Below are 26,442 nucleotides of genomic sequence, written 5' to 3' on the forward strand. Positions count from 1 at the left end.
GAGAAGAGATTGACACACTACACTGCGAGAAGAGATTGACACACTACACTGCAAGAGATTGACACTGCTAGAGGAGATTGACACACTACACTGCTAGAAGAGATTGACACACTACACTGTGAGAAGAGATTGACACTGCTAGAAGAGATTGACACACTACACTGCTAGAAGAGATTGACACACTACACTGCTAGAAGAGATTGACACACTACACTGCTAGAAGAGATTGACACACTACACTGCTAGAAGAGATTGACACACTACACTGCTAGAGGAGATTGACACACTACACTGCTAGAGGAGATTGACACACTACACTGCTAGAAGAGATTGACACACTACACTTTTTCCTCCAAACATAACGATGGTCATTATGCCAAACAGTTGTATTTTTGTTTCATCAGACCAGAGGACATCTCTCCAAAAAGTACGATCTTTGTCCCCCATGTGCAGTTGCAAACCATAGTCTGGCTTTTTTATTGCGGGTTTGGAGCAGCGGCTTCTTCCTTGCTGAGCGGCCTTTCAGGTTATGTCGATATAGGACTCGTTTTACTGTGGATATAGATACTTTGGTATCGGTTTCCTCCAGCATCTTCACAAGGTCCTTTGCTGTTGTTTTGGGATTGATTTGCACTTTTCACACCAAAGTACGTTCATCTCTAAGAGACAGAACACGTCTCCTTCCTCAACGGTATGACGGCTGCGTGGTCCCATGGTGTTTATACTTGCGTACTATTGCTTGTACAGATGAACGTGGTACCGTCAGGCGTGGTACCTTGTGGAGGTCTACAATTGTTTTTTCTGAAGTCTTGGCTGATTTCTTTTGATTTTTCCATGATGTCAAGCAGAGGCACTGAGTTTGAAGGTAGGCCTTGAAATACATCCACAAGTACACCTCCAATTGACTCAAATGATGGCAATTAAACTTTTAGAAGCTTCTAAAGCCATGACATTTTCGGGAATTTTCCAAGCTGTTTAAAGACACAGTCAACTTAGTGTATGTAAACTTCTGACCCACTGGAATTGTGATACAGTGAATTACTGTAAACAATTGTTTGAAAAATGACTTGTGTCATGCACAAAGTAGATGTCCTGACCGACTTGCCAAAACTATAGTTTGTTAGCAAGAAATTTGTGGAGTGGTTGAAAAACAAGTTTCAATGACTCCAACCTAAGTGTATGAAAACTTCCGAATTCAACTGTATGTTGTCAGTGATAGGCGTATTATATTCTCAATTCAATAAGTATTGTTCATACGTGGTCATCTCACTGTGCACTCCAGCCAGGTACATTGTATAAGCTAGGCCTACATATGAGCATCAATCTTATAATGGGAGTATATTGTACTGTGCAAATATGCAAAGGCTTTGCCATTGCGATGTCGCCAAAGACCCATCCGCTTGCCCTGGCCCGCTAGCTTTCTGAACGCCATTGTCTCCCGCTCGCCTAGCGTAGTACTGACTACCGAACGGCTCCCTGATACACCTATTGCTGCTCATTGGACCTTATGATCACTCGGGTACACAGCTGATGCCTGCTGGACTATTCAGTAACGTGGTACCTCTGTGTTTATCTGTCGGCCCCAGCCTTGAACTCAGGTCCTGTGCATACCTAATAACCCTCTCTGCCCATTCATCGCCATTTACCCATTGTTGTCTTAGCTCTCCCGATCAACACCCATGATTGCTTTATGCCTCTCTCGAATGTCAATATGCCTTGTCTACTGCTGCCTCAGTTAGTACTTTGTTTTATTTCACTGAAGAGCCCCCGGTCCCACACAACATGCCTTAGAGAGCTCTTTGGTCCCACCCCCCACAAATGCGGAGACCTCACCTGGCTTAACTGGTGCCTCCAGAGATGCAATTTCTCTCATCGTCACTCAACGCCTAGGTTTACCTCCACTATACACACACACATCTAACCATACCCTTGTCTGTACATTATGCCCTGAAACTATTCTACCACGCCCAGAATTCTGCTCCTTTTATTCTCTATTCCCAACGCACTAGACGACCAATTCTTATAGCCTTTAGCCGTATCCTTATCCTACTCCTCCTCTGTTCCTCTGGTGATGTAGAGGTTAACCCAGGCCCTGTAGCCCCCAGTACCACACCTATTCACCAGGCGCTCTCATTTGTTGAGAGCGCCTGGGGAAACGTAAAGGCCTTGGTTTCATGCATGTTAACATCAGAAGCATCCTCCCTAAGTTTGTTTTATTCATTGCTTTAGCACACTCTGCTAACCCTGACGTCCTAGCCGTGTCTGAATCCTGGCTTAGGAAGGCCACCAAAAATTCGTAAATTTCCACCCCAACTACAACATTTTAGGTCTAGATTGAACTGCCAAAGGGGGCGTAGTTGCAATCTACTGCAGAGATAGCCTGCAGAGTTCTGTCATACTATCCAGGTCTGTGCTCAAACAGTTCGAGCTTCTACTTTTAAAAAGACACCTTTACAGAAATAAGTCTCTCACTGTTGCCGCCTGTTATAGACCCGCTCAGCCCCCAGCTGTGCCCTGGACACCATATGTGAATTGATTGTCCCCCATATATCTTCAAAGTTCGTACAGTTAGGTGACCTAAACTGGGATATGCTTAACTTCACTAGGGTAGGGGGCAGCATTCTGAATTTTGGATGAAAATCATGCCCAAATTAAACTGCCTGCTACTCAGGCCCAGAAGATAGGATATGGATAGAAAACACTCTAACGTTTCCAAAACTGTTAAAATAATAGCCCTTGGTTCACTATAGACTTAACTGCCCTTGACCAGCACAAACACATCCTGTGGCGTACTGCATTAGCATCGAATAGCCCCTGCGATATGCAACTTTTCAGGGAAGTTAGGAACCAATATACACAGTCAATTTTAAAAAGCTAGCCTTTGCTTTTTTGGGAGAATAAGAGCATCTCCTCCCAGCTGCCCACTGCACTGAGGCTAGGAAACATTGTCACCGCCGATAAATCTACGATAATCGAGAATTTCAATAAGCATTTTCTAAGGCTTGCCATGCTTTCCACCTGGCTACCCATACCCAGGCCAACGGCTCTGGACCCCTACAAATCAGCTGGGCTAGACAATCTGGACCTTCTCTCCCTAAAATTATCCGCCACAATTGTTGCAACACCTATTACTAGCCTGTTCAACCTCTCTTTCGTATCTTCTGAGATCAAAGATTGGAAAGCTCCCGCAGTCATCCCCCTCTTCAAAGGGGGAGACAATCTAGACCCAAACTGCTACAGACCCATATCTATCCTGCCATGCCTTTCTAAAGTCTTCGAAAGCCAAGTTAACAAATAGATCACCGACCATTTTGAATCCCACCGTACCTTCTCCACTATGCAATTTGGTTTCCGAGCTGGTCATGGGTGCACCTCAGCCACACTCAAGGTCCTAAACAATATCATAACCGCCATTGATAAAAGACAGTACTGTGCAGCAGTCTTCATCGACCTGGCCAAGGCTTTCGACTCTGTCAATCACCGCATTCTTATCAGCAGACTCAATAGCCTTGGTTTCTCAAATTACTCCCTCGCCTGGTTCACCAACTACTTCTCAGATAGAGTTGAGTGTGTCAAATCGGAGGGCCTGTTATCCGGAACTCTGGCAGTCTCTATGGGGTGCCACAGGGTTCAATTCTCGGACCAACTCTTTTCTCTGTATATATCAATGATGTCGCTCTTGCTGCTGGTGATTCTCTGATCCACCTCTACACAGACGCCATCATTCTGTATACTTCTGGCCCTTCTTTGGACACTTACCCTAGCGTCCCACATACCCTAGAGAGGTTGTGAGAACATAGCCCAGCAGACAAATCATTACAAACAGTAAATCAGCCAAGTAGAAGAGTTACACAAGTCAGAAAGAGATAAAAAAAAGAATCACTTACCTTTGATGATCTTCATATGGTTACACTCAGAAGACATTCATTTAGTCAATAAATGTTCCTTTTGTTCGATAAAGTCTCTCTTTATATCCGAAAACCTCCGTTTTGTATGCACGTTTTCTTCAGTAATCCACAGGCTCAAACGCAGTCACAAAAGGCAGACAAAAAAATCCAAATTGTATCTGTAAAGTTCATAGAAACATGTGAAACAATGTTTATATTCAATCCTCAGGTTGTTTTTAGCCTAAGTAATCTATAAAATTTCATCCGGACAATAACGTTGTCAATATAAAAGGTAAACAAGAAAGGCTCTCTCTCACTCTCTCGGTCATGCGCATGAAAAAGTTCTGTGACACTGCAGGGTCCACTCATTCAGACTGCTCTTACTCCCTCATTTTTCAGAATACAAGCCTGAAACAATTTCTAAAGACTGTTGACATCTGGTGGAAGGCATAGGAACTGCAATTTGAGTCCCAAGTCGATGGATACTGTAATGGCATTGAATAGAAAACTACAACAACAACAAAAAATCCTGATTCCTGAATGGATTTTTCTCTGGTGTTCACCTGCCAAATCAGGTCTGTTATACCCACAGACATTATTTTAACAGTTTTGGAAACTTTAGAGTGTTTTCTATCCACATCTACTAAATTATAGGATATGCATATCTTCTGGGCCAGAGTAGAAGGTAATTTAATTTGGGCACGCTTTTCATCCGATGATTCCAAGATGGCGTAGCAATCGGACGTGTGTTTTGTCTTGTCCCGTCCTGTCTAGTGTAAATATAGTTTTCTTCTTTTTTCTGTATATATTTCGTACATATTTTAATCTCACTTTCAAACTAGAGCTGAATATACTCTCCTGCAACCCGCATCACCCAATGTGGTACGGATCTGCTTTTTCTATACTTTACTTTAGAACCGGAACCACCATCAGAAGCTAGCCAGCTAACTAGCTACTTCTCAGTTAGCCATTGCTAGCGGTCTTCAAAGCTAACTAGCTACTTCTCAGTTAGCCATTGCTAGCGGTCTTCAAAGCTAACTAGGACACCAGCGACATCAACCCAGAGCATATCAGACTGCTCTTTCTCTACCACATCTCCGGATTCCTACCGCAAGCTCTGAACCTCTACACCGGATCATCGCAACTAGCTAGCTGCAATCCAGTGGCTACTCCTGGCTAACGTCTCTGTCCCAAAACAAGCTACAGTTAGCCTTGAGCTAAGCCCATCTCCCGACTAGCCGAAGAGGCCCAACAATACCTCTTTTGCCAATTGGCCTGGACCCTTTACTGCCGACACAGAGCCCCGCCGATCCATCACGACTGGTCCGCCGACATAATCGTCCGAGGTGGTTTCAACAGGCTTTTTCGTTGCGACATCGCCAAAGATCCATCTGCTGGCCAAGGCCCGCAAGCTTTCTGAAACGCTGTGTCTCCAGCTCACCCAGCGCACTAGAGCTCCTGTAGCATACTCCTGGGCTACAATTACCCGGGCCCACGACCGGTCTGTCGATGTCACCGCAAGAAGAGGAATAAACAGACTCACCCCATCGCGACGTCCCCCAAAGGTTAGCTCTCTAGCCCTCGCTATCTCCCTGCTTGCTAATTCGGCCTGCTAACGGCTAGCTTGTCTAGCCGGGCCTACGAACTGTTAGCTTGTTAGCACAGGCCTGCTAACCATCTGGCTCACTGCATTCCAAACACTCTGAACCCATTTACTTTCTATCTCTCTTTGATTTTTATTTTGTTTATACCTTCCGGAAACCTGCCTCACCCACTGTGATACGGAATCGCTATCACCTTTAATTTTTATTTTATTTTTATGACACACTCAAGAACCTCCAGACGCTAACCAGCTAACTAGCTACAAGCTATTTAGGTTTTTTTAAACCTGGATAACACTCGCCAGCCCAGCTTCCCTGCCCATCCACCGCTGCCCCTGGACACTGATCTCTTGGCTACATAGCTGACGACGCTGGACTGTCCATTAATCACGGTACTCCATTCTGCTTGTTTGTTTTATCTGTCGGCCCAGTTGCCTAGTCAACGCCATTTTACCTGCTGTTTGTTGTGCTAGCTGATTAGCCTCGCCTACTGTTTTTAGCTAGCTTTCCCAATTCAACACCTGTGATTACTGTATGCCTCGCTGTATGTCTCTCCCAAATGTCAATATGCCTTGTATACTGTTGTTCAGGTTAGTTATCATTGTTTTAGTTCACAATGGAGCCCCTAGATCCACTCTGCATACCCCTGTTACCTCCTTTGTCCCACCCCCCACACATGCGGTGACCTCACCCATTACAACCAGCATGTCCAGAGATACAACCTCTCTCATCATCACCCAGTGCCTGGGCTTACCTCCGCTGTACCCGCACCCCACCATACCCCTGTCTGCGCATTATGCCCTGAATATATTCTACCATGCCCAGAAACCTGCTCCTCTTATCCTCTGCCCCCAACGCTCTAGGCGACCAGTTTTGATAGCCTTTAGCCGCACCCTCATACTACTCCTTCTCTGTTCCGCGGGTGATGTGGAGGTAAACCCAGGCCCTGCATGTCCCCAGGTACCCTCATTTGTTGACTTCTGTGATCGAAAAGTCTTGGTTTTATGCATGTCAACATCAGAAGCCTCCTCCCTAAGTTTGTTTTACTCACTGCTTTAGCACACTCTGCTAACCCTGATGTCCTTGCCGTGTCTGAATCCTGGCTCAGGAAGGCCACCAAAAATTCAGAGATTTCCATACCCAACTATAACATCTTCCGTCAAGATAGAACTGCCAAAGGGGGCGGAGTCGCAGTCTACTGCAGAGATAGCCTGCAAAGTAATGTCATACTTTCCAGGTCCATACCCAAACAGTTTGAACTACTAATTTTGAAAATTACTCTCTCCAGAAACAAGTCTCTCACTGTTGCCGCCTGCTACCGACCCCGTCAGCTCCCAGCTGTGCCCTGGACACCATTTGTGAATTGATCGCCCCCATCTAGCTTCAGAGTTTGTCCTGTTAGGTGACCTAAACTGGGATATGCTTAACACCCCGGCAGTCCTACAATCTAAGCTAGATGCCCTCAATCTCACGCAAATCATCAAGGAACCCACCAGGTACAACCCTAACTCTGTAAACAAGGGCACCCTCATAGACGTCATCCTGACCAACTGGCCCTCCAAATATACCTCCGCTGTCTTCAACCAGGATCTCAGCGATCACTGCCTCATCGCCTGTATCCGCCACGGAGCCGCAGTCAAACGACCACCCCTCATCACTGTCAAACGCTCCCTAAAACACTTCTGTGAGCAGGCCTTTCTAATCGACCTGGCCCGTGTATCCTGGAAGGACATTGACCTCATCCCGTCAGTTGAGGATGCCTGGTCATTCTTTTAAAGTAACTTCCTCACCATTTTGGATAAGCATGCTCCGTTCAAAAAATTCAGAAGCAAGAACAGATACAGCCCTTGGTTCACTCCAGACCTGACTGCCCTCGACCAGCACAAAAACATCCTGTGGCGGACTGCAATAGCATCGAATAGCCCCCGTGATATGCAACTGTTCAGGGAAGTCAGGAACCAATACACGCAGTCAGTCAGGAAAGCTAAGGCCAGCTTCTTCAGGCAAAAGTTTGCATCCTGTAGCTCCAACTCCAAAAAGTTCTGGGACACTGTGAAGTCCATGGAGAACAAGAGCACCTCCTCCCAGCTGCCCACTGCACTGAGGCTAGGAAACACGGTCTCCACCGATAAATCCATGATTATCGAAAACTTCAATAAGCACTTCTCAACGGCTGGCCATGCCTTCCGCCTGGCTACTCCAACCTCGGCCAACAGCTCCGCCCCCCGTAGTTCCTCACCCAAGCCTCTCCAGGTTCTCCTTTACCCAAATCCAGATAGCAGATGTTCTGAAAGAGCTGCAAAACCTGGACCCGTACAAATCAGCTGGGCTTGACAATCTGGACCCGCTATTTCTGAAACTATCTGCCGCCATTGTCGCAACCCCTATTACCAGCCTGTTCAACCTCTCTTTCATATCGTCTGAGATCCCCAAGGATTGAAAGCTGCCGCAGTCATCCCCCTCTTCAAAGGAGGAGACACCCTGGACCCAAACTGCTATAGACCTATATCCATCCTGCCCTGCCTATCTAAGGTCTTCGAAAGCCAAGTCAACAAACAGGTCACTGACCATCTCGAATCCCACCGTACCTTCTCCGCTGTGCAATCTGGTTTCCGAGCCGGTCACGGGTGCACCTCAGCCACACTCAAGGTACTAAATGATATCATAACCGCCATCGATAAAAGACAGTACGTGTGCAGCCGTCTTCATCGACCTCGCCAAGGCTTTCGACTCGGTCAATCACCAAATTCTTATCGGCAGACTCAACAGCCTCGGTTTTCGGATGACTGCCTTGCCTGGTTCACCAATTACTTTGCAGACAGAGTTCAGTGTGTCAAATCAGAGGGCATGCTGTCCGGTCCTCTGGCAGTCTCTATGGGGGTGCCACAGGGTTCAATTCTCGGGCCGACTCTTTTCTCTGTATATATCAATGATGTTGCTCTTGCTGCGGGCGATTCCCTGATCCACCTCTACGCAGACAACACCATTCTATATACTTTCGGCCCGTCATTGGACACTGTGCTATCAAACCTCCAAACGAGCTTCAATGCCATACAGCACTCCTTCCGTGGCCTCCAACTGCTCTTAAACGCGAGTAAAACCAAATGCATGCTTTTCAACCGATCGCTGCCTGCACCCGCATGCCCGACTAGCATCACCACCCTGGATGGTTCCAACCTTGAATATGTGGACATCTATAAGTACCTAGGTGTCTGGCTAGACTGCAAACTCTCCTTCCAGACTCACATCAAACATCTCCAATCAAAATCAAATCCAGAGTCGGCTTTCTATTCCGCAACAAAGCCTCCTTCACTCACGCTGCCAAGCTTACCCTAGTAAAACTGACTATCCTACCGATCCTCGACTTCGGCGATGTCATCTACAAAATGGCTTCCAACACTCTACTCAGCAAACTGGATGCAGTCTATCACAGTGCCATCCGTTTTGTCACTAAAGCACCTTATACCACCCACCACTGCGACTTGTATGCTCTAGTCGGCTGGCCCTCACTACATATTCGTCGCCAGACCCACTGGCTCCAGGTCATTTACAAGTCCATGCTAGGTAAAGCTCCGCCTTATCTCAGTTCACTGGTCACGATGGCAACACCCATCCGTAGCACGCGCTCCAGCAGGTGTATCTCACTGATCATCCCTAAAGCCAACACCTCATTTGGCCGCCTTTCGTTCCAGTACTCTGCTGCCTGTGACTGGAACGAATTGCAAAATCGCTGAAGTTGGAGACTTTTATCTCCCTCACCAACTTCAAACATCAGCTATCCGAGCAGCTAACCGATCGCTGCAGCTGTACATAGTCTATAGGTAAATAGCTCACCCTTTTTCACCTACCTCATTCCCATACTGTTTTTATACTGTTTTTATTTATTTACTTTTCTGCTCTTTTGCACACCAATATCTCTACCTGTACATGCCCATCTGATCATTTATCGCTCCAGTGTTAATCTGCAAAATTGTATTATTCGCCTACCTCCTCATGCCTTTTGCACACATTGTATATAGACTGCCCATTTTTTTCTACTGTGTTATTGACTTGCTAATTGTTTACTCCATGTGTAACTCTGTGTTGTCTGTTCACACTGCTATGCTTTATCTTGGCCAGGTCGCAGTTGCAAATGATAACTTGTTCTCAACTAGCCTACCTGGTTAAATAAAGGTGAAAAAAAAAATATTAAAATAAATCCAAAATTCCAAATTCCGCCCCGACCCTAGAGAAGTTAACAAACCTCCAAACAAGCTTCAATGCCATACAACACTCCTTCCGTGGCCTCCAACTGCTCTTAAATGCTAGTAAAACTAAATGCATGCTCTTCAATCGATCACTGCCAGCACCCGCCCGACTAGCCTCACTACTTAGAATATGTGGACAACTACAAATACCTAGGTGTCTGGTTAAACTGTAAACTCTCCTCTCCTTCACATTAAGCATCTCCAATCTCCAATCCAAAATATAATCTAGAATAGGCCTCCTATTTCGCAACAAAGCCTCATTCACTCATGCTGCTAAACATATCCTTGTAAAACTGACAATTCAACGGCTCAGACACGATAAGTATGTGGCAGGGTCTACAGTCAATCACAGACTATAAAAGGACAACCAGCCCCATAGCGGACCAGATGTCTTGCACCCAGACAGACTAAACAACTTCTTTGCTCGCTTTGAGGACAACACAGTGCCACTGACACCGCCCGCTACCAAAACTTGCGGGCTCTCCTTCACTGCAGTCGATGTGAGCAAAACATTTAAACGTGTCAACCCTCCCAAGGCTGCCGGCTCAGACGGCATCCCCAGCCGCGTCCTCAGAGCATGCGCAGAAAAGCTGGCTGGTGTATTTACGGACATATTCAATCCCTATCCCAGTTTGCGGATTCCCACATGCTTCAAGAGGGCCACCATTGTTCCTGTTCCCAAGAAAGCCAAGGTACTGAGCTAAATGACTACTGCTACTATGGCCAATACCAAAGAGCTGTCAAAGGACACCAGAAACAAAATTGTAGACCTGCACCAGACTGGGAAGACTGAATCTGCAATAGGTAAGCAGCTTGATTTGAAGAAATCAACTGTGGGAGCAATTATTAGGAAATGGAAGACATACAAGACCACTGATAATCTCCCTCGATCTGGGGCTCCACACAAGATCTCACCCCGTGGGGTCAAAATGATCACAAGAACAGTCAGCAAAAATCCCAGAACCACATGGGGGGACCTAGTGAATGACCTGCAGAGAGCTGGGACCAAAGTAACAAAGCCTACCATCAGTAACACACTACGCCGCCAGGGACTCAAATCCTGCAGTGCCAGACGTGTCCCCCTGCTTAAGCCAGTACATGTCCAGGCCCATCTGAAGTTTGCTAGAGAGCATTTGGATGATCCAGAAGAAGATTGGGAGAATGTCATATGGTCAGATGAAACCAAAATATAACTTTTTGGTAAAAACTCAACTCGTCGTGTTTGAAGAACAAAGAATGCTGAGTTGCATCCAAAGAACACCATACCTACTGTGAAGCATGGGGGTGGAAACATCATGCTTTGGGGATGTTTTTCTGCAAAGGGACCAGGATGACGGATCCGTGTAAAGGAAAGAATGAATGGGGCCATGTATCGTGCGATTTTGAGTGAAAACCTCCTTCCATCAGCAAGGGCATTGAAGATGAAACGTGGCTGGGTCTTTCAGCATGACAATGATCCCAAACACACCGCCCGGGCAACGAAGGAGTGGCTTCGTAAGAAGCCTTTCAAGGTCCTGGAGTGGCCTAGCCAGTCTCCAGATCTCAACCCCATAGAAAATCTTTGGAGGGACTTGAAAGTCTGTGTTGCCCAGTAACAGCCCCAAAACATCACTGCTCTAGAGGAGATCTGTATGGAGGAATGTGCCAAAATACCAGCAACAATGTGTGAAAACCTTGTGAAGATTTACAGAAAACGTTTGACCTCTGTCATTGCCAACAAAGGGTATATAACAAAGTATTGAGATAAACTTTTGTTATTGACCAAATACTTATTTTCCACCCTAATTTGCAAATAAATTAATTAAAAATCCTACAATGTGATTTCCTGGATTTCTTTTCCTCATTTTGTCTGTCATAGTTGAAGTGTACCTATGATGAAAATTACAGGCCTCTCTCATCTTTTTAAGTCGGAGAACTTGCACAATTGGTGGCTGACTAAATACTTTTTTGCCCCATTGTAGATATTTCTATTGTGTTATTGACTGTATGTTTGTTTATCCCATGTGTAACTCTGTGTTGTTTTTTTTTTTTTGTCACACTGCTTTGCTTTATCTCGACCAGGTCGCAGTTGTAAATGAGAACTTGTTCTCAACTGGCCTACCTGGTTAAATGTAAAAAATAAACAAACAATACCCGTAGTCATGTTAGCATTCAAATATATTGCCTTGTTATTGTATTGTATGACTTTTAATTTATTTTTTACTTTCGTAAATATTTTGGCAAAAGGCCATCGGAATGAAACCAGGTAAGAGGATGGGAGGTCAAAACCCAAACCTAATACATTTCTAGTTTTAATGTCACATGCTCAAATACAGTGAAATGCCTTTCTTACAAGCTCTAAACCCAACAATGCAGTAATCAATATCAATGTAGTAAAATAACATAAAGTAGAACAAAAACATGAGAAATAAAAATAGGAAAAAGTAAGAAGCTATATACAGGGTCAGTTCCAATACCATATTTACAATGTGCAGGTATACTGGAGGTAGATATGTAGAGGGGTAAGGTGACTAGGCATCAGGCTATATGATAAACAGAGCAGCAGTATAATGATTATTGTATGCGAGTGTGTGCGCACGTGTAGAGTCAGTGTAAATGTGTGTGCATGTTAAACGTGTGTTGGAGTGTCAGTGTGATTAAGTATGTAGAGTCCTGTGAGTATGCATAGAGAGTGCAGAAATATAAATACAATTTAAGAGTCAGCTCAGATAGTCCATGTAGCCATTCTGTTAGCCACCCAACTGTCAGGTCAATGACCTCCTCCCTGACCCTTTTGTGTTTGTGTGTGTGTATGTAGGTTGGTGGGAGATGGGTGATGCAGGGGAAGGGAGGGGTTAGCCACAAATAGAACAATGAGACAGATATTTCACAAGATGAATAAATGTGAAGCATCCGCTTGGCGTTTCCAAGCCCAGTGGCCGGCAGTGGGAGAAGATGGAAAGAGACGGATTTTGGCCGACATTCTGCAAATGTTCTCACCAATGAAACATTTAATCTCAACACAGTTTTCTGTTCCCAAGACTAGAATATGTTACAAACAGAGTGGATACAGTTTTGTAGATTTTACCCTTTGCCAAAGTTTAAAAAATTGCATTGTTTAGGAGTGCAAAAGCGAATTGAATTATTGCATACGCGCATTTCAGAGTAGGCTTTCCCTAACAGAAATATGCAAATGTGTTGCCAGAACAGGCCAATAGGATCACGCTAGCTCATGCTTGGCTCTGCCCACCTCCTTGCTTGTTCTGCCCACTATGACTAATTTGTTCCCATTTGAAACGACGGGCTGTGGTCCATCTTTGGGATACCTGTCCTAACATGAGCTCTGTAAGTGTGGAGGTAACGTGGACTTAAATGTCTGGAGGGGATACGTTGTTTCTGGTTACACTGACTGGGGTCGAATACACCTGTTTACAGGCTAAGCACTGTATTTTGTTGTGACTGAGTGTGTGGTAAGTTGTGTCTGCTGTGTAAGTCTAGTTGTTTGTGTCTGCAATGCTGTGCATGTAGTCTGTTGGAGCTAGTTTTTCAAGCCTGTACGGAGTTATTGCAGTCCGTTTGTAGTTCATGCTAGTCAGAGTTATTTGGTTAAAAACACAAGTGAAGTGTCTATATATTATGGATCCCCATTGGTTCCTGCCAAGGCAGCACCTACTGTTCCTGGGGTCCAGTTAAATTAAGGCCCTTTATAAAATGTTAAACATTCACAACACATGAAGTATGTGCTCTAAGTATGTTGCGTCTGAGGTTTGGTAAGTGTTATGACATTGGTCTGAATGTAGGTTCAGTCATAGTTTGACACTGCACTGGAGGTTGGTGGTGCCTTAATTGGGGAGAACAAGCTTGTGGTAATGGCTGGAGCAGAATTAGTGGAATGGTATCAAATACACCAGACACATGGTTTCCGGCCATTATTATGAGCCGTTCTCCCCTCAGGCACTGAAAAGTCCAAGCACAAACCTAACCAGGTCCCCTGCTGTTGTTAGCTGTGCGATAATGGAAGAAACCATGCTCATCACCACAAAGCAATCACCAAAGGAATGCAAATGAGGGAGAGGTTGACCCACAGTCCACCAGCAGCAGGTGGACAAAAGACTCCTGAAACACGATCAATATACAGTAGACCTACAGGAGCCATCTCTCCACAGCAGTAACACTCACCCATAAAACAATCTTTATCTGGAACTAGAACCTAAAAAATAAAAACTATAAAGTTAAGTATATTTCAGTGTATGTAGACCAAGGCTCTCCAAACCTTTTCCTGGAGAGCTACCCTCCTGTAGGTTCACTCCAACCTCAGTTGCAACTAACCTGATTCAGCTTATCAACCAGCTAATTATAAGAATCAGGTGCGTGAGATCAGGGTTGGAGAGAAACCCTACAGGGTGGTAGTTCTCCAGGAACAGGGTTGGAGTGAAAACCTACAAGGATGGTAGTTCTCCAGGAACAGGGTTGGAGTGAAAACCTACAGGATAGTAGTTCTCCAGGAACAGGGTTGGAGTGAAAACCTACAGGATGGTAGTTCTCCAGGAGCAGGGTTGGAGTGAAAACCTACAGGATAGTAGTTCTCCAGGAACAGGGTTGGAGTGAAAACCTACAGGATGGTAGTTCTCCAGGAACAGGGTTGGAGTGAAAACCTACAGGATGGTAGTTCTCCAGGAACAGGGTTGGAGTGAAAACCTACAGGATGGTAGTTCTCCAGGAACAGGGTTGGAGAGAAACCCTACAGGGTGGTAGTTCTCCAGGAACAGGGTTGGAGTGAAAACCTACAAGGATGGTAGTTCTCCAGGAACAGGGTTGGAGTGAAAACCTACAGGATAGTAGTTCTCCAGGAACAGGGTTGGAGTGAAAACCTACAGGATGGTAGTTCTCCAGGAGCAGGGTCGGAGAGCCCTGCTGTAGACCGCTGGCTGACTAAACCGACTATGCTTTAGAGCTGGGCAACATGGACAAAAATCCATATCGCAATAAATTGCCTGAATTGATACAATAACGCTAAGATTTATAATAATGTGCAACCACAGTTTATTTTATTATCCTTTAAAACTACTAGTTTGATGGTTGTAGCAATCAATTGTCCCATGAACAAATCACCCATATTAGAAACCTGATTCCATTTCAAACTTCACATTTCTCTAGTATAGGCTACTTAACGTAATGGACAACATCAGCAAAATGCCTGCGTTAAGTGATCGGTATGGTCTGTGTTGATCATTTTCGGTTTATCGTCCCAGCTCTACTCTGCTTTGTGACACACTACCCAGGTAGACTAAACATTGTAGTAGCAATTGATTAATAGGGGCAGGTAATGGTCCTACGGTTATGCACCTTTTGGCTACAGACCTACACTAAGTTCTTCTGGAAAACAGCAGTTCAGGTCAGGACAATCTTTTGGGTCCTGTTCCGCAGGAGACTAACAGTTGAAATCAAATTTCCACATAGATAACAGAACATCCTTATCCACTTAACAGTAAGTCATACATTCTGTCAAATTAAAATATTAAATTCATTTGATATGAAGAAGCAGCATTTTGATGCACAACTGAGTCCTCCACTCCTCTGTTTAGAAGCCAGGGAAGCTGATAACAGAAAAGGACTCGTTGCTGAACTGTTGCATGCAATCTCTAATCTAAATTTCAGGAGAGAAAAATTAAGTATCCTAACTTTGTCTCTGTGTGGCAACAACAGTTTCTATTAGATCAGAGTGGATATTCCTCGTGACAGACGGGGAAGGAGACTAGATTGAACAGCGGACCACCTGAAGATCATGGTGACAGCTCCTCAAAATGGGGGTGAGGAGGGGGGGGTACAGTCTACAGTGAGGAGCCCACCCACACAACACCCATCCAGACACTGGTCTAGCTAGCCTAAGATAGAGATCATAGCATAGCCTACATGCTATGTTTTTGCATGTGGGAACGCTACATTCACCCCTCTCAAAATCCACCCAAACATTGGTGCCATCACAGAGCCTCACTAGCAGTAGCATCTTTATGCCTTAGCTCAGCATGTGTACATGCTACATGCTACACCCACCCCTCTCAATGTCTTCTGACTGAGCAGGAGAGAGATTGAGGTAGAACTGCCTGCAATGGCAGGTGTTTGCTGAAAGCAAACTGTAGAAAATCATGATCTATCTATCTATAACCCAAAAAAATGTCACGTGGAATGCACGCACGCACAACATGCACAGCGAGAGAGCGAGGAGGAGACAGTAATGGTGTATATTTCAGTCTAGCTAGCAAAGCCATTCGGAAAGGTGAAAAGAGAATATACACGGCATAACAGGATAAGTCTGGGATAAACATGGCGACGTGCAGGAATACCGAGGAATGGTGAGGAAAAGGAGGAATAAAGGGGAGGGAAGGCAGAGGAAGGGATTGACAGAGGAGAGATGGATATTTGTATAACGACCAGCTATCATTGGTCCTTTATGCAAAATGGTAGATCCCAGCTTTCTTGCCACCAGGAAACATGGAGAACAACAGAAAGGTCAGAGAGAGGGGAAAAAGAGAGGGATGTAGAGAGGAGAGCGAGAGCCCAGAAGGACGGGAGCAGACACTGTTACACCAGACAACAACACGCCACATAGAGAGAAAGACAGACGAGGCTGGAGGATGGCGGTACGGTACTTACATGAGGACTCTGTGCCAAACATGGCTGGGCCGGGAGCTGCGATGGAGATAGAGGAGAGGGGAAAAGGGGGACAGAGAGAGGGGGGGCGGGGGGGGTTTGAGCAGGCAGCTACACAGAGGGGGTCATCAAAGCACACAGTGCAGCCAGCCAGCCAGCCGGCCCTCGCTCTCAGACGCCCAGATGCTCTGCTCACTCAGTCGGCGCTCCCGTTACCGCTAAACGGGCTTCCTCCACATACACACACACACACACACACACACACACACACACACGGTTCAGCTGCCGAACAGGGGCCTCACGAGAGGGAAGAGAAACTCTTCTCCACCACTGTAAAGGTGTATTTTAAAATCCAGACAGAAGTAGCAGCCTGCCTGCTGTAGCTATGTTAGCTCTTGCTTTCCTCTCCTTCCCTTGTCCTCTCCTCCTCTGTTAATTTATCTCTCTGGACTGCCCCTGGGAAAAAAAGCTGAAAGCAGATACTGCAACCCTGGAGCCATGCTTAGGCAGCCCGATGGGTAAGACAATAGCTATGCAAACAGAGAGTGACGTCAGGAGCCCTGCGAAACACTGACAGACTGCTGCTGGAGAGACGGAGAAGGGGAGGGAGATATGGACGAAGGGAGAGAGGAGGAAAGGGGAGCGCTGGAGTTTGCAAACGGGACTAGGAACAGGCCAATCATTTACACTTTTAGCAGACGCTCTTATCCAGAGTGACTTACAATTAGCTCATTCATCTTAACGAGGTAAGACAACCACATCACAGTTGTAGCAAGCAATGTTCTTTCAATAAAGTAGTTAGCAGCAAAGTCAGTGCTTGACAATTATTCTTTATTTTGGGGGCGGGGGAGTGGATATGTCTCTGATTGGACACATTCAAAATGGACGTCGTCTATTATGCCCCCCGGAGAGCTGTAGGAAGTTAAAAAAGGCACTGGCTCATGTCCTTGTTTAACTTTTTGGCTTTCCTGTGACATCGGGTGCTGTTAGGTGTCCTGGAGGGCAGGCAGTGTGCCCCCAGTGATGCATTGGGCAGACCGACAGGATGCTCTCAATTGTGCATCTGTAATAGTTTGTGAGGGTTTTAGGGGCCAAGCAGAATTTCTTCAGCCTCCTGAGGTTGAGGAGGCGCTGTTGCGCCTTCTTCACCACCCTGTCTGTGTGGGTGGACCATTTCATATTGTCAGTGATACGTATGCAGAGGAACGCAGAGGCTTTCCACCTTCTCCACTGCGGTCCCGTCAATGTGGATAGGGGCATGCTCCCTCTGCTGTTTCCTGAAGTCCACGATCAGCTCCTTTGTATTGTTGACGTTGAGGGAAAGGTTGTTTTCCTGGAACTAATTCACCACCACTCATGAGTTATGTTCAGTTTTTGTTTTGACTGGTTGTAAGTAAATGAAAAGCTGTAAAAACAACCCAACATGTTTCTGATAAGATTTCAGTTCGCCTTGGATGCATATTTTCTGTGGGTGAAATACTATCATCTTTTATGATGCTGATAAAGACAGCACTTCTACAGACTGTATCCAACTGAGCGTTCGGATTCTCTCAAGCTGCTGAAAGAAAAAAAATCATATTTTCTCCACTCCTACTTCCATGTCAAAATGTTGCCCACATTTGGTGTATCATTTTAGGCTACTGCAAGAAATGATTCATTCTACAGTAGTTAATAAATATTAAGGATATGTGAGCAGTTATAAACCTGCAGTGAGTGTCCAGATTTCAGTTTCCAGTATCTGATCAGTAGGTTACACTTCCCTTGAACTTCCCTATTTGATGTCCGCTTCTTGTGACTGTAGAATTTGTATAGTGCCTCACAATCATCACACAACATAGCCAGCATAGCTATCATCCTCTTCTACCACTTCACCAAATTGTTTCCAAACATTACTGTTCTGGCCCTCCCTTCTCTTTCGAACTTTCCATTTCACAGTTTCTCTTAATTGAATTAAACTCCGACATCGTCTTTTTTACCTCTGTGGATTGACCTGCACTTTTTCTGCCCGTTCCCAAAAGCATTTAAAATCAAATCAATACACATACACATGGTTAGCAGATGTTAATGTGAGTGTAGCGAAATGCTTGTGCTTCTAGTTCTGACGGTGTAGTAATATCTAACAAGTAACCTAACAATTTCACAACAACTACCTTATACACACACAAGTGTAAAGGAATGAATAAGAATATGTACGTATAAATATATGGATGAGCGATGGCCGAACGGCATAGGCAAGATGCAGTAGATGGTATAGAGTACAGTATATACAGTGCCTTGCGAAAGTATTCGGCCCCCATGAACTTTGCGACCTTTTGCCACATTTCAGGCTTCAAACATAAAGATATAAAACTCTATTTTTTTGTGAAGAATCAACAACAAGTGGGACACAATCATGAAGTAGAACGACATTTATTGGATATTTCAAACTTTTTTAACAAATCAAAAACTGAAAAATTGGGCGTGCAAAATTATTCAGCCCCTTTACTTTCAGTGCAGCAAACTCTCTCCAGAAGTTCAGTGAGGATCTCTGAATGATCCAATGTTGACCTAAATGACTAATGATGATAAATACAATCCACCTGTGTGTAATCAAGTCTCCGTATAAATGCACCTGCACTGTGATAGTCTCAGAGGTCCGTTAAAAGTGCAGAGAGCATCATGAAGAACAAGGCACGTCCGAGATACTGTTGTGAAGAAGTTTAAAGCTGGATTTGGATACAAAAACATTTCCCAAGCTTTAAACATCCCAAGGAGCAGTGTACAAGCGATAATATTGAAATGGAAGGAGTATCAGACCACTGCAAATCTACCAAGACCTGGTCGTCCCTCTAAACTTTCAGCTCATACAAGGAGAAGACTGATCAGAGATGCAGCCAAGAGGCCCATGATCACTCTGCATGAACTGCAGAGATCTACAGCTGAGGTGGGAGACTCTGTCCATAGGACAACAATCAGTCGTATATTGCACAAATCTGGCCTTTATGGAAGAGTGGCAAGAAGAAAGCCATTTCTTAAAGATATCCATAAAAAGTGTTGTTTAAAGTTTGCCACAAGCCACCTGGGAGACACACCAAACATGTGGAAGAAGGTGCTCAGGTCAAATGAAACCAAAATTGAACTTTTTGGCAACAATTCAAAACATTATGTTTGGCGTAAAAGCAACACAGCTCATCACCCTGAACACACCATCCCCACTGTCAAACATGGTGGTGGCAGTATCATGGTTTGGGCCTGCTTTTCTTCAGCAGGGACAGGTAAGATGGTTAAAATTGATGGGAAGATGGATGGAGCCAAATACAGGACCATTCTGGAAGAATGAAGAACCTGATGGAGTCTGCAAACGACCTGAGACTGGGACGGAGATTTGTCTTCCAACAAGACAATGATCCAAAACATAAAGCAAAATCTACAATGGAATGGTTCAAAAATAAACATATCCAGGTGTTAGAATGGCCAAGTCAAAGTCCAGACCTGAATCAAATCGAGAATCTGTGGAAAGAACTGAAAACTGCTGTTCACAAATGCTCTCCATCCAACCTCACTGAGCTCGAGCTGTTTTGCAAGGAGGAATGGGAAAAAATTTCAGTCTCTCGATGTGCAAAACTGATAGAGACATACCCCAAGCGACTTACAGCTGTAATCGCAGCAAAAGGTGGTGCTACAAAGTATTAACTTAAGGGGGCTGAATAATTTTGCACGCCCAATTTTTCAATTTTTGATTTGTTAAAAAAGTTTGAAATATCCAATAAATGTCGTTCCGCTTCATGATTGTGTCCCACTTACATTTACATTTACATTTAAGTCATTTAGCAGACGCTCTTATCCAGAGCGACTTACAAAATTGGTGCATACACCTTATGGCATCCAGTGGAACAGCCACTTACATCTAAATCTTTTTTGGGGGGTGAGAAGGAAAAATTCAGGTATTCCTTGAAGATCAGGTGTCTCCGGAAGGTGGTGATTGACTCCGCTGTCCTTCGTGAAGTTTGTTCCACCATTGGGGGGCCAGAGCAGCGGACAGTTTTGACTGGGCTGAGCGGGAACTGTACTTCCTCAGTGGTAGGGAGGCGAGCAGGCCAGAGGTGGATGAACGCAGTGCCCTTGTTTGGGTGTAGGGCCTGATCAGAGCCTGGAGGTACTGAGGTGCCGTTCCCCTCACAGCTTAGGCAAGCACCATGGTCAGCTGCTTCAACTGGAAGCCAGTGGAGAGAGCGGAGGATGACGTGCGAGAACTTGGGAAGGTTGAACACCAGACGGGCTGCGGCGTTCTGGATGAGTTGTAGGGTTTAATGGCACAGGCAGGGAGCCCAGCCAACAGCGAGTTGCAGTAATCAAGACGGGAGATGACAAGTGCCTGGATTAGGACCTGACTTCCTGTGTGAGGCAGGGTCGTACTCTGCGGATGTTGTAGAGCATGAACCTACAGGAACGGGACACCGCCTTGATGTTAGTTGAGAACGTCAGGGTGTTTCCAGGATCACGCCAAGGTTCTTAGCGCTCTGGGAGGAGGACACAATGGAGTTGTCAACCGTGATGGCGAGATCATGGAACGGGCAGTCCTTCCCCGGGAGGAAGAGGAGCTCCGTCTTGCTGAGGTTCAGCTTGAGGTGGTGATCCGTCATCCACACTGATATGTCTGCCAGACATGCAGAGATGCGATTCGCCACCTGGTCATCAGAAGGGGGAAAGGAGAAGATTAATTGTGTGTCGTCTGCATAGCAATGATAGGAGAGACCATGTGAGGTTATGACAGAGCCAAGTGACTTGTTGTTGATTCTTCACAAAAAAATACAGTTTTATATCTTTATGTTTGAAGCCTGAAATGTGGCAAAAGGTCGCAAAGTTCAAGGGGGCCGAATACTTTCGCAAGGCACTGTATATATGAGATGAGTAACGTAGGGTATGTAAACATTATATAAAGTGGCATTGTTTAAATGACTAGTAAAACATTTATTACATCCAATTATTAATTATTAAAGTGGCTAGAGATTTGAGTCTGCATGTTGGCAGCAGCCACTCAATGTTAGTGATGGCTGTCTAACAGTCTGATGGCCATGAGATCGAAGCTGTTTTTCAGTCTCTCTGTCCCTGCTTTGATGCACCTGTACTGACCTCGCCTTCTGGATGATAGCTGGGTGAACAGGCAGTGGCTCGGGTGGTTGTTGTCCTTGATTATCTTTTTGGCCTTCCTGTGACATCAGGTGGTGTAGGTGTCCTGGAGGGCTGGTAGTTTACCCCTGGTGATGCGTTGTGCAGACCTCACTACCCTCTGGAGAGCCTTAGGGTTGTGGGTGGAGCAGTTGCCGTACCAGGTGGTGATACAGCCCGACAGGGTGCTCTCGATTGTGCATTTGTAAAAGTTTGAGAGTGTTTTTGGTGACAAGCCAAATTTCTTCTGCCTCCTGAGCTTGAAGAGGCGCTGTTACGCCTTCTTCACCACGCTGTCTGTGTGGGTGGACCATTTCAGTTTGTCCGTGATGTGTACGCTGAGGAACTTAAATTCTTTCCACCCTCTCCACTACTGTCCCATCGATGTGGATAGGGGGGTGCTCCCTCTGCTGGTTCCTGAAGTCCACGATCATCTCCTTTGTTTTGTTGACGTTGAGTGTGAGGTTATTTTCCTGACACCACACTCCGAGGGCCCTCACCTCCTCCCTGGAGGCCATCTTGTCATTGTTGGTAATCAAGCCTACCACTGTCGTGTCGTCTGCAAACTTGATGATTGATTTGGAGGTGTGCATGGCCACGCAGTCATGGGTGAATAGGGAGTACAAGAGAGGGCTGAGAACACACCCTTGTGGGGCCCCAGTGTTGAGGATCAGCGGGGTGGAGATGTTGTTTCCAACCCTCACCACCTGGGGGCGGCCCATCAGAAAGTCCAGGAACCAGTTGCACAGAGCGGGGTCGAGACCCAGGGTCTCGAGCTTAATGACGAGTTCGGAGGGTACTATGGTATTGAATGCTGAGCTGTAATCGATGAACAGCATTCTTACATAGGTATTCCTCTTGTCCAGATGGGTTAGGGCAGTGTGCAGTGTGATTGCGTCGTTTGTGGACCTATTGGGGCAGTAAGCAAATTGAAGTGGCTCTAGGGTGGAGGTAATATGATCCTTGACTAGTCTCTCAAAGCACTTTCATGATGACGGAAGTGAGTGCTACGGGGTGATAGTCATTTAGCGCAGTTACCTTAGCTTTCTTGGGAACAGGAACAATGGTGGCCCTCTTGAAGCATGTGGGAATCCGCAGACTGGGATAGGGATTGATTGAATATGTCCGTAAACACACCAGCCAGCTGGTCTGCGCATGCTCTGAGGACGCAGCTAGGGATGCCGTCTGGGCCGGCAGCCTTGCGAGGGTTAACACGTTTAAATGTTTTACTCACGTTGGCTGAAGTGATGGAGAGCCCGCAGGTTTTGGTAGCGGGCTGTGTCGGTGGCACTGTATTGTCCTCAAAGCGAACAAAGAAGTCGTTTAGTTTGTCTGGGAGCAAGACATTGGGGTTCGCGACGGGGCTGGTTTTCTTTTTGTAGTCCGTGATCGACTATAGACCCTGCCACATACCTCTCGTGTCTGAGCCGTTGAATTGTGACTCTACTTTGTCTTTTGATTGCCTTGCGGAGGGCATAGCTACACTGTTTGTATTCGCTGTGGTTCACAGTGGTTCGCACGTTCAGTTTTGCTCGAATGCTGCCATCAATCCACGGTTTCTGGTTGGGGAAGGTTTTAATATTCACCGTGGGTACCACATCACTGATGCACTTGCTAATAAACTCGCTCACCGAATCAGCGTATCAATGTTATTGTCCGATGCTATCCGGAAGACATCCCAGTCCACGTGTTCAAAAAACCTTGAAAAAAAAAAAAAAAAAAAATCAGTGAAACGTGCAATCAGATTGGTCAGCCTAGCGTTGAACAGACCTGAGCACGGGTGTTTCCTGTTTTAGTTTTTGTCTATAGGCTGGGAGCAACAAAATGGAGTCGTGGTCAGATTTGCCAAGAGTAGGACGAGGGAGGGCTTTGTATGCGTCGCGGAATTTAGAGTAGCAATGATCTAGAGTTTTACCAGCCCTAGTCGCGAATTTGATATGCTGATAAAATATAGGGAGCCTTGTTTTCCAATTAGCCTTGTTAAAATCCCCAGCTACAATAAATGCAGCCTCAGGATATGTGATTTCCAGTTTCTTTCAGGGACATCGAGGTGTCTGCTTGGGGGGTGGGGCGTATATACAGCTGTGAGTATAATCTAAGAGAATTCTCTTGATAGATAATGCGGTCGGCATTTACTCGTAAGGAATTCTAGGTCAGGTGAACAAAAGGACTTGAGTTCCTGTATGTTGTTATGTTCACACCACGAATTGTTAATCATAAGGCATACATACTTCTTACCAGAGAGATGTTTGTTTCTGTCGGCGCAATGTGTGAAGAAACCGGGTGGTTTCACGTTTGCGTGAAACAAAGAATGTTAGAATCTCTGATGTCTCTCTGGCAGGCAACCCTTGCTCAAATTTCGTCCTCCTTGTTGTCAAGAGATCGGACATTGGTGAGTAGTATTGTAAGGGGTGCGTACTGGCAGCAGAGAAGTCAGGTGCAGGAGAGCAAAAACTGTGTTACAACGAAGCAGTTCAATAAATAAAACCCACCGGAATCAGAACAAACAATCAATGGGTACAAAACCTGTCGCACACCAGATAAACGTGCACATGCACTTAAAATAAACAATTCCGGACAAGGACATGGTGGGAACAGAGGGTTAAATACACAACATGTAATGATGGAATTGAAACCAGGTGTGTGGGAAGACAAGACAAAACAAATGGAAAATGAAAAGTGGATCAATGACGGCTAGAAGATCGGCGACGCCAACCGCCGAACAAGGAGAGGAACCAACTTCGGCGGAAGTCGTGACCGTACCCCACATACCGTAAATGGCCCCACATACCGCTGACCCAGCTTCTGGCAGGGCAGGCGGAGGGGCAGGTTTCGGGTAGAGAGCCAGACCCGGTCCCCCGTTGCGAGCACCAGGGCCTCACTGCGGTGACGTTCTGTGTTCTTTTTTTTTGGCGCAGCACGGCTCGCTGAAGGTGGACAGGGGCAACTTCCCATGTCTGCTCCGTGCGCCTGAACCAGTCGTCCACCGCAGGAGCCTCGGTCTGACTCTGATTCCAAGGAGCCAGAACCAGCTGGTACCCCAGTATGCACTGGAAGGGAGAGAGGTTAGTGGAGGAGTGGCGAAGCGAGTTCTGTGCCATCTCAGCCCAGGGCACGAATGCCGCCCACTCCCCCGGCCGGTCCTGGCAATAAGACCGCAGAAACCTGCCCACATCCTGGTTTACTCTCTCCACCTGCCCATTACTCTCGGGGTGAAACCCCAAAGTAAGGCTAATCGAGAACCCCAGACGTTCCATGAACGCCTTCCAGACCCTAGACGTGAACTGGGGACCTCAAGCAGACACTATATTCTCAGGCAACCTGTAGTGCCGGAAGACGTGCGTAAACAAGGCCTCCGCAGACTGTAGGGAGACCGGGCAGAGGGAGGAGACAACAGGACTTAGAGAATCGATCCACAACGACCAGGATTGTGGTGTTACCCTGTGAGGGGGGAGATCGGTAAGAAAATCTACCAACAGGTGCGAATAAGGCCGTTGTGGAACGGGTTTGGGGTGTAACTTCCGTCTGGCCAGATGCCTAGGAGCCTTACACTGGGCGCACATAAACCCTCACGTCCTTAGCCAAGGTAGGCCACCAGTACCTCCCGCTCAAACAGCACACTGTCCGTCCGATCCCAGGATGACCAGAGGAGGGTGACGTGTGGGCCCAATAGATCAACCGGTCACGAATAGCAGACGGGACGTACAGACGCCCAGCGGGACACTGAACGGAGGCAGGCTCTGCACGTAACGCCTGCTCAATGTCTGCATCCAGCTCCCACACTAGGCTGGGAGTATGGGAGTGGGATCCATGGGCCGCTCTGTGTCATTCAGCCGGGACAATGCGTCTGCCTTCACGTTCTGGGAGCCTGGTCTGTAGGAAAGGGTGAACACAAAACGGGTGAAAAACATGGCCCACCTTGCCTGGCGAGGGTTCAGTCTCCTCGCTGCCCGGATGTACTCCAGATTGCGGTGGTCAGTCCAGATGAGAAAAGGGTGTTTAGCCCCCTCAAGCCAGTCTCCACGCCTTCAGAGCCTTTACGAAAGCCAACAGCTCCCGGTGCCCAAAATCATAGTTACGCTCCACCGGGCTGAGCTTCTTCGAGAAGAAGGTACAGGGGCGGAGCTTCGGTGGTGTACCCGAGATCTGAGAGAGCACGGCTCCTATCCCAGCCTCGGACGCATCTACCTCCACTATGAACGCCAAAGAGGGATCCGGATGGGCCAGCACGGGAGCCGAGGTAAACAGAGTCCTCAGAGTGACCAAAAGTGACCAAAAGTCCTGTCTTCCTCAGCCGACGTCTGCAAACTCACCAGGCCCACCTTCAGCAGGCCCACCCTAACACTAAATAATATAAAAACAAAATAGGAATGGTTTTATAAAGCTTTAACTAAATGGATCTGAAAACTAACTGAAACTAAAAAAAAACATCTTAAAACGCATATAAATAAAAACAAAACTATAATAACATTGTGTGAATGAGACAATGAGTATGTGTGTATTTAGGGGGCTATACTGGGTATTTATGTAATAGTCAAGGGTGTTCATGTTGTGTGTGTGTGTTAGTAGTGGGTCTACATGTAACATGCCTACTTGCTGTCATGCCAGACAGACAGCCCTAACTGTCATTTGAATATAGGACTGGAGTGAGCTTGCAGCATTAGGATTAGGCCTAGCTCAGTGAGAGAGATAAAGGGAGAACAAGAGAGGGGAGAGAAAGAAGAGTTTTGGCCTTGTCTCCTTTGTCCCTCACACATGGTGGCTCCCTCTCTTCCCTCGCCAAAACCCAATTTCTTTGTCCTTCAGGCGGAGGCAGCACCACCCACCCCCACCCTCTACCCAGCCACGCCCCTCTCCTTCCTTTTCCATCCCTCCCCATCTACTAAAGACATCTCCTGGGGTCTGAAACACTGCGCCGGGGGAGAGGAG

The 26,442-nt window shown here is 46.2% G+C and overlaps 1 protein-coding gene across 5 annotated transcripts in view; it reads right to left on the reverse strand.

The window, feature by feature from the left end:
- Positions 1-26,442, reverse strand: part of LOC118370728 (suppressor of tumorigenicity 7 protein homolog) — a 96,624-nt gene that overhangs the window by 49,228 nt on the left and 20,954 nt on the right. Inside the window, exon 2 of one of the 5 annotated variants that reach the window (XM_052466269.1) lies at positions 16,369-16,404. The exons of 2 other annotated variants lie outside the window; for them this stretch is intronic. In XM_052466269.1, the coding sequence (XP_052322229.1) occupies positions 16,369-16,390 (22 nt within the window). In that variant the 5' untranslated portion in view covers positions 16,391-16,404. Of the gene's footprint in view, positions 1-16,368; positions 20,073-26,442 lie in introns of those variants that run through there. 2 more of the 5 variants (XM_052466268.1, XM_052466271.1) reach the window with 2 other exon arrangements.

Source organism: Oncorhynchus keta, chromosome 17, assembly GCF_023373465.1.
Source record: "Oncorhynchus keta strain PuntledgeMale-10-30-2019 chromosome 17, Oket_V2, whole genome shotgun sequence".
NCBI lineage: Eukaryota > Metazoa > Chordata > Actinopteri > Salmoniformes > Salmonidae > Oncorhynchus > Oncorhynchus keta.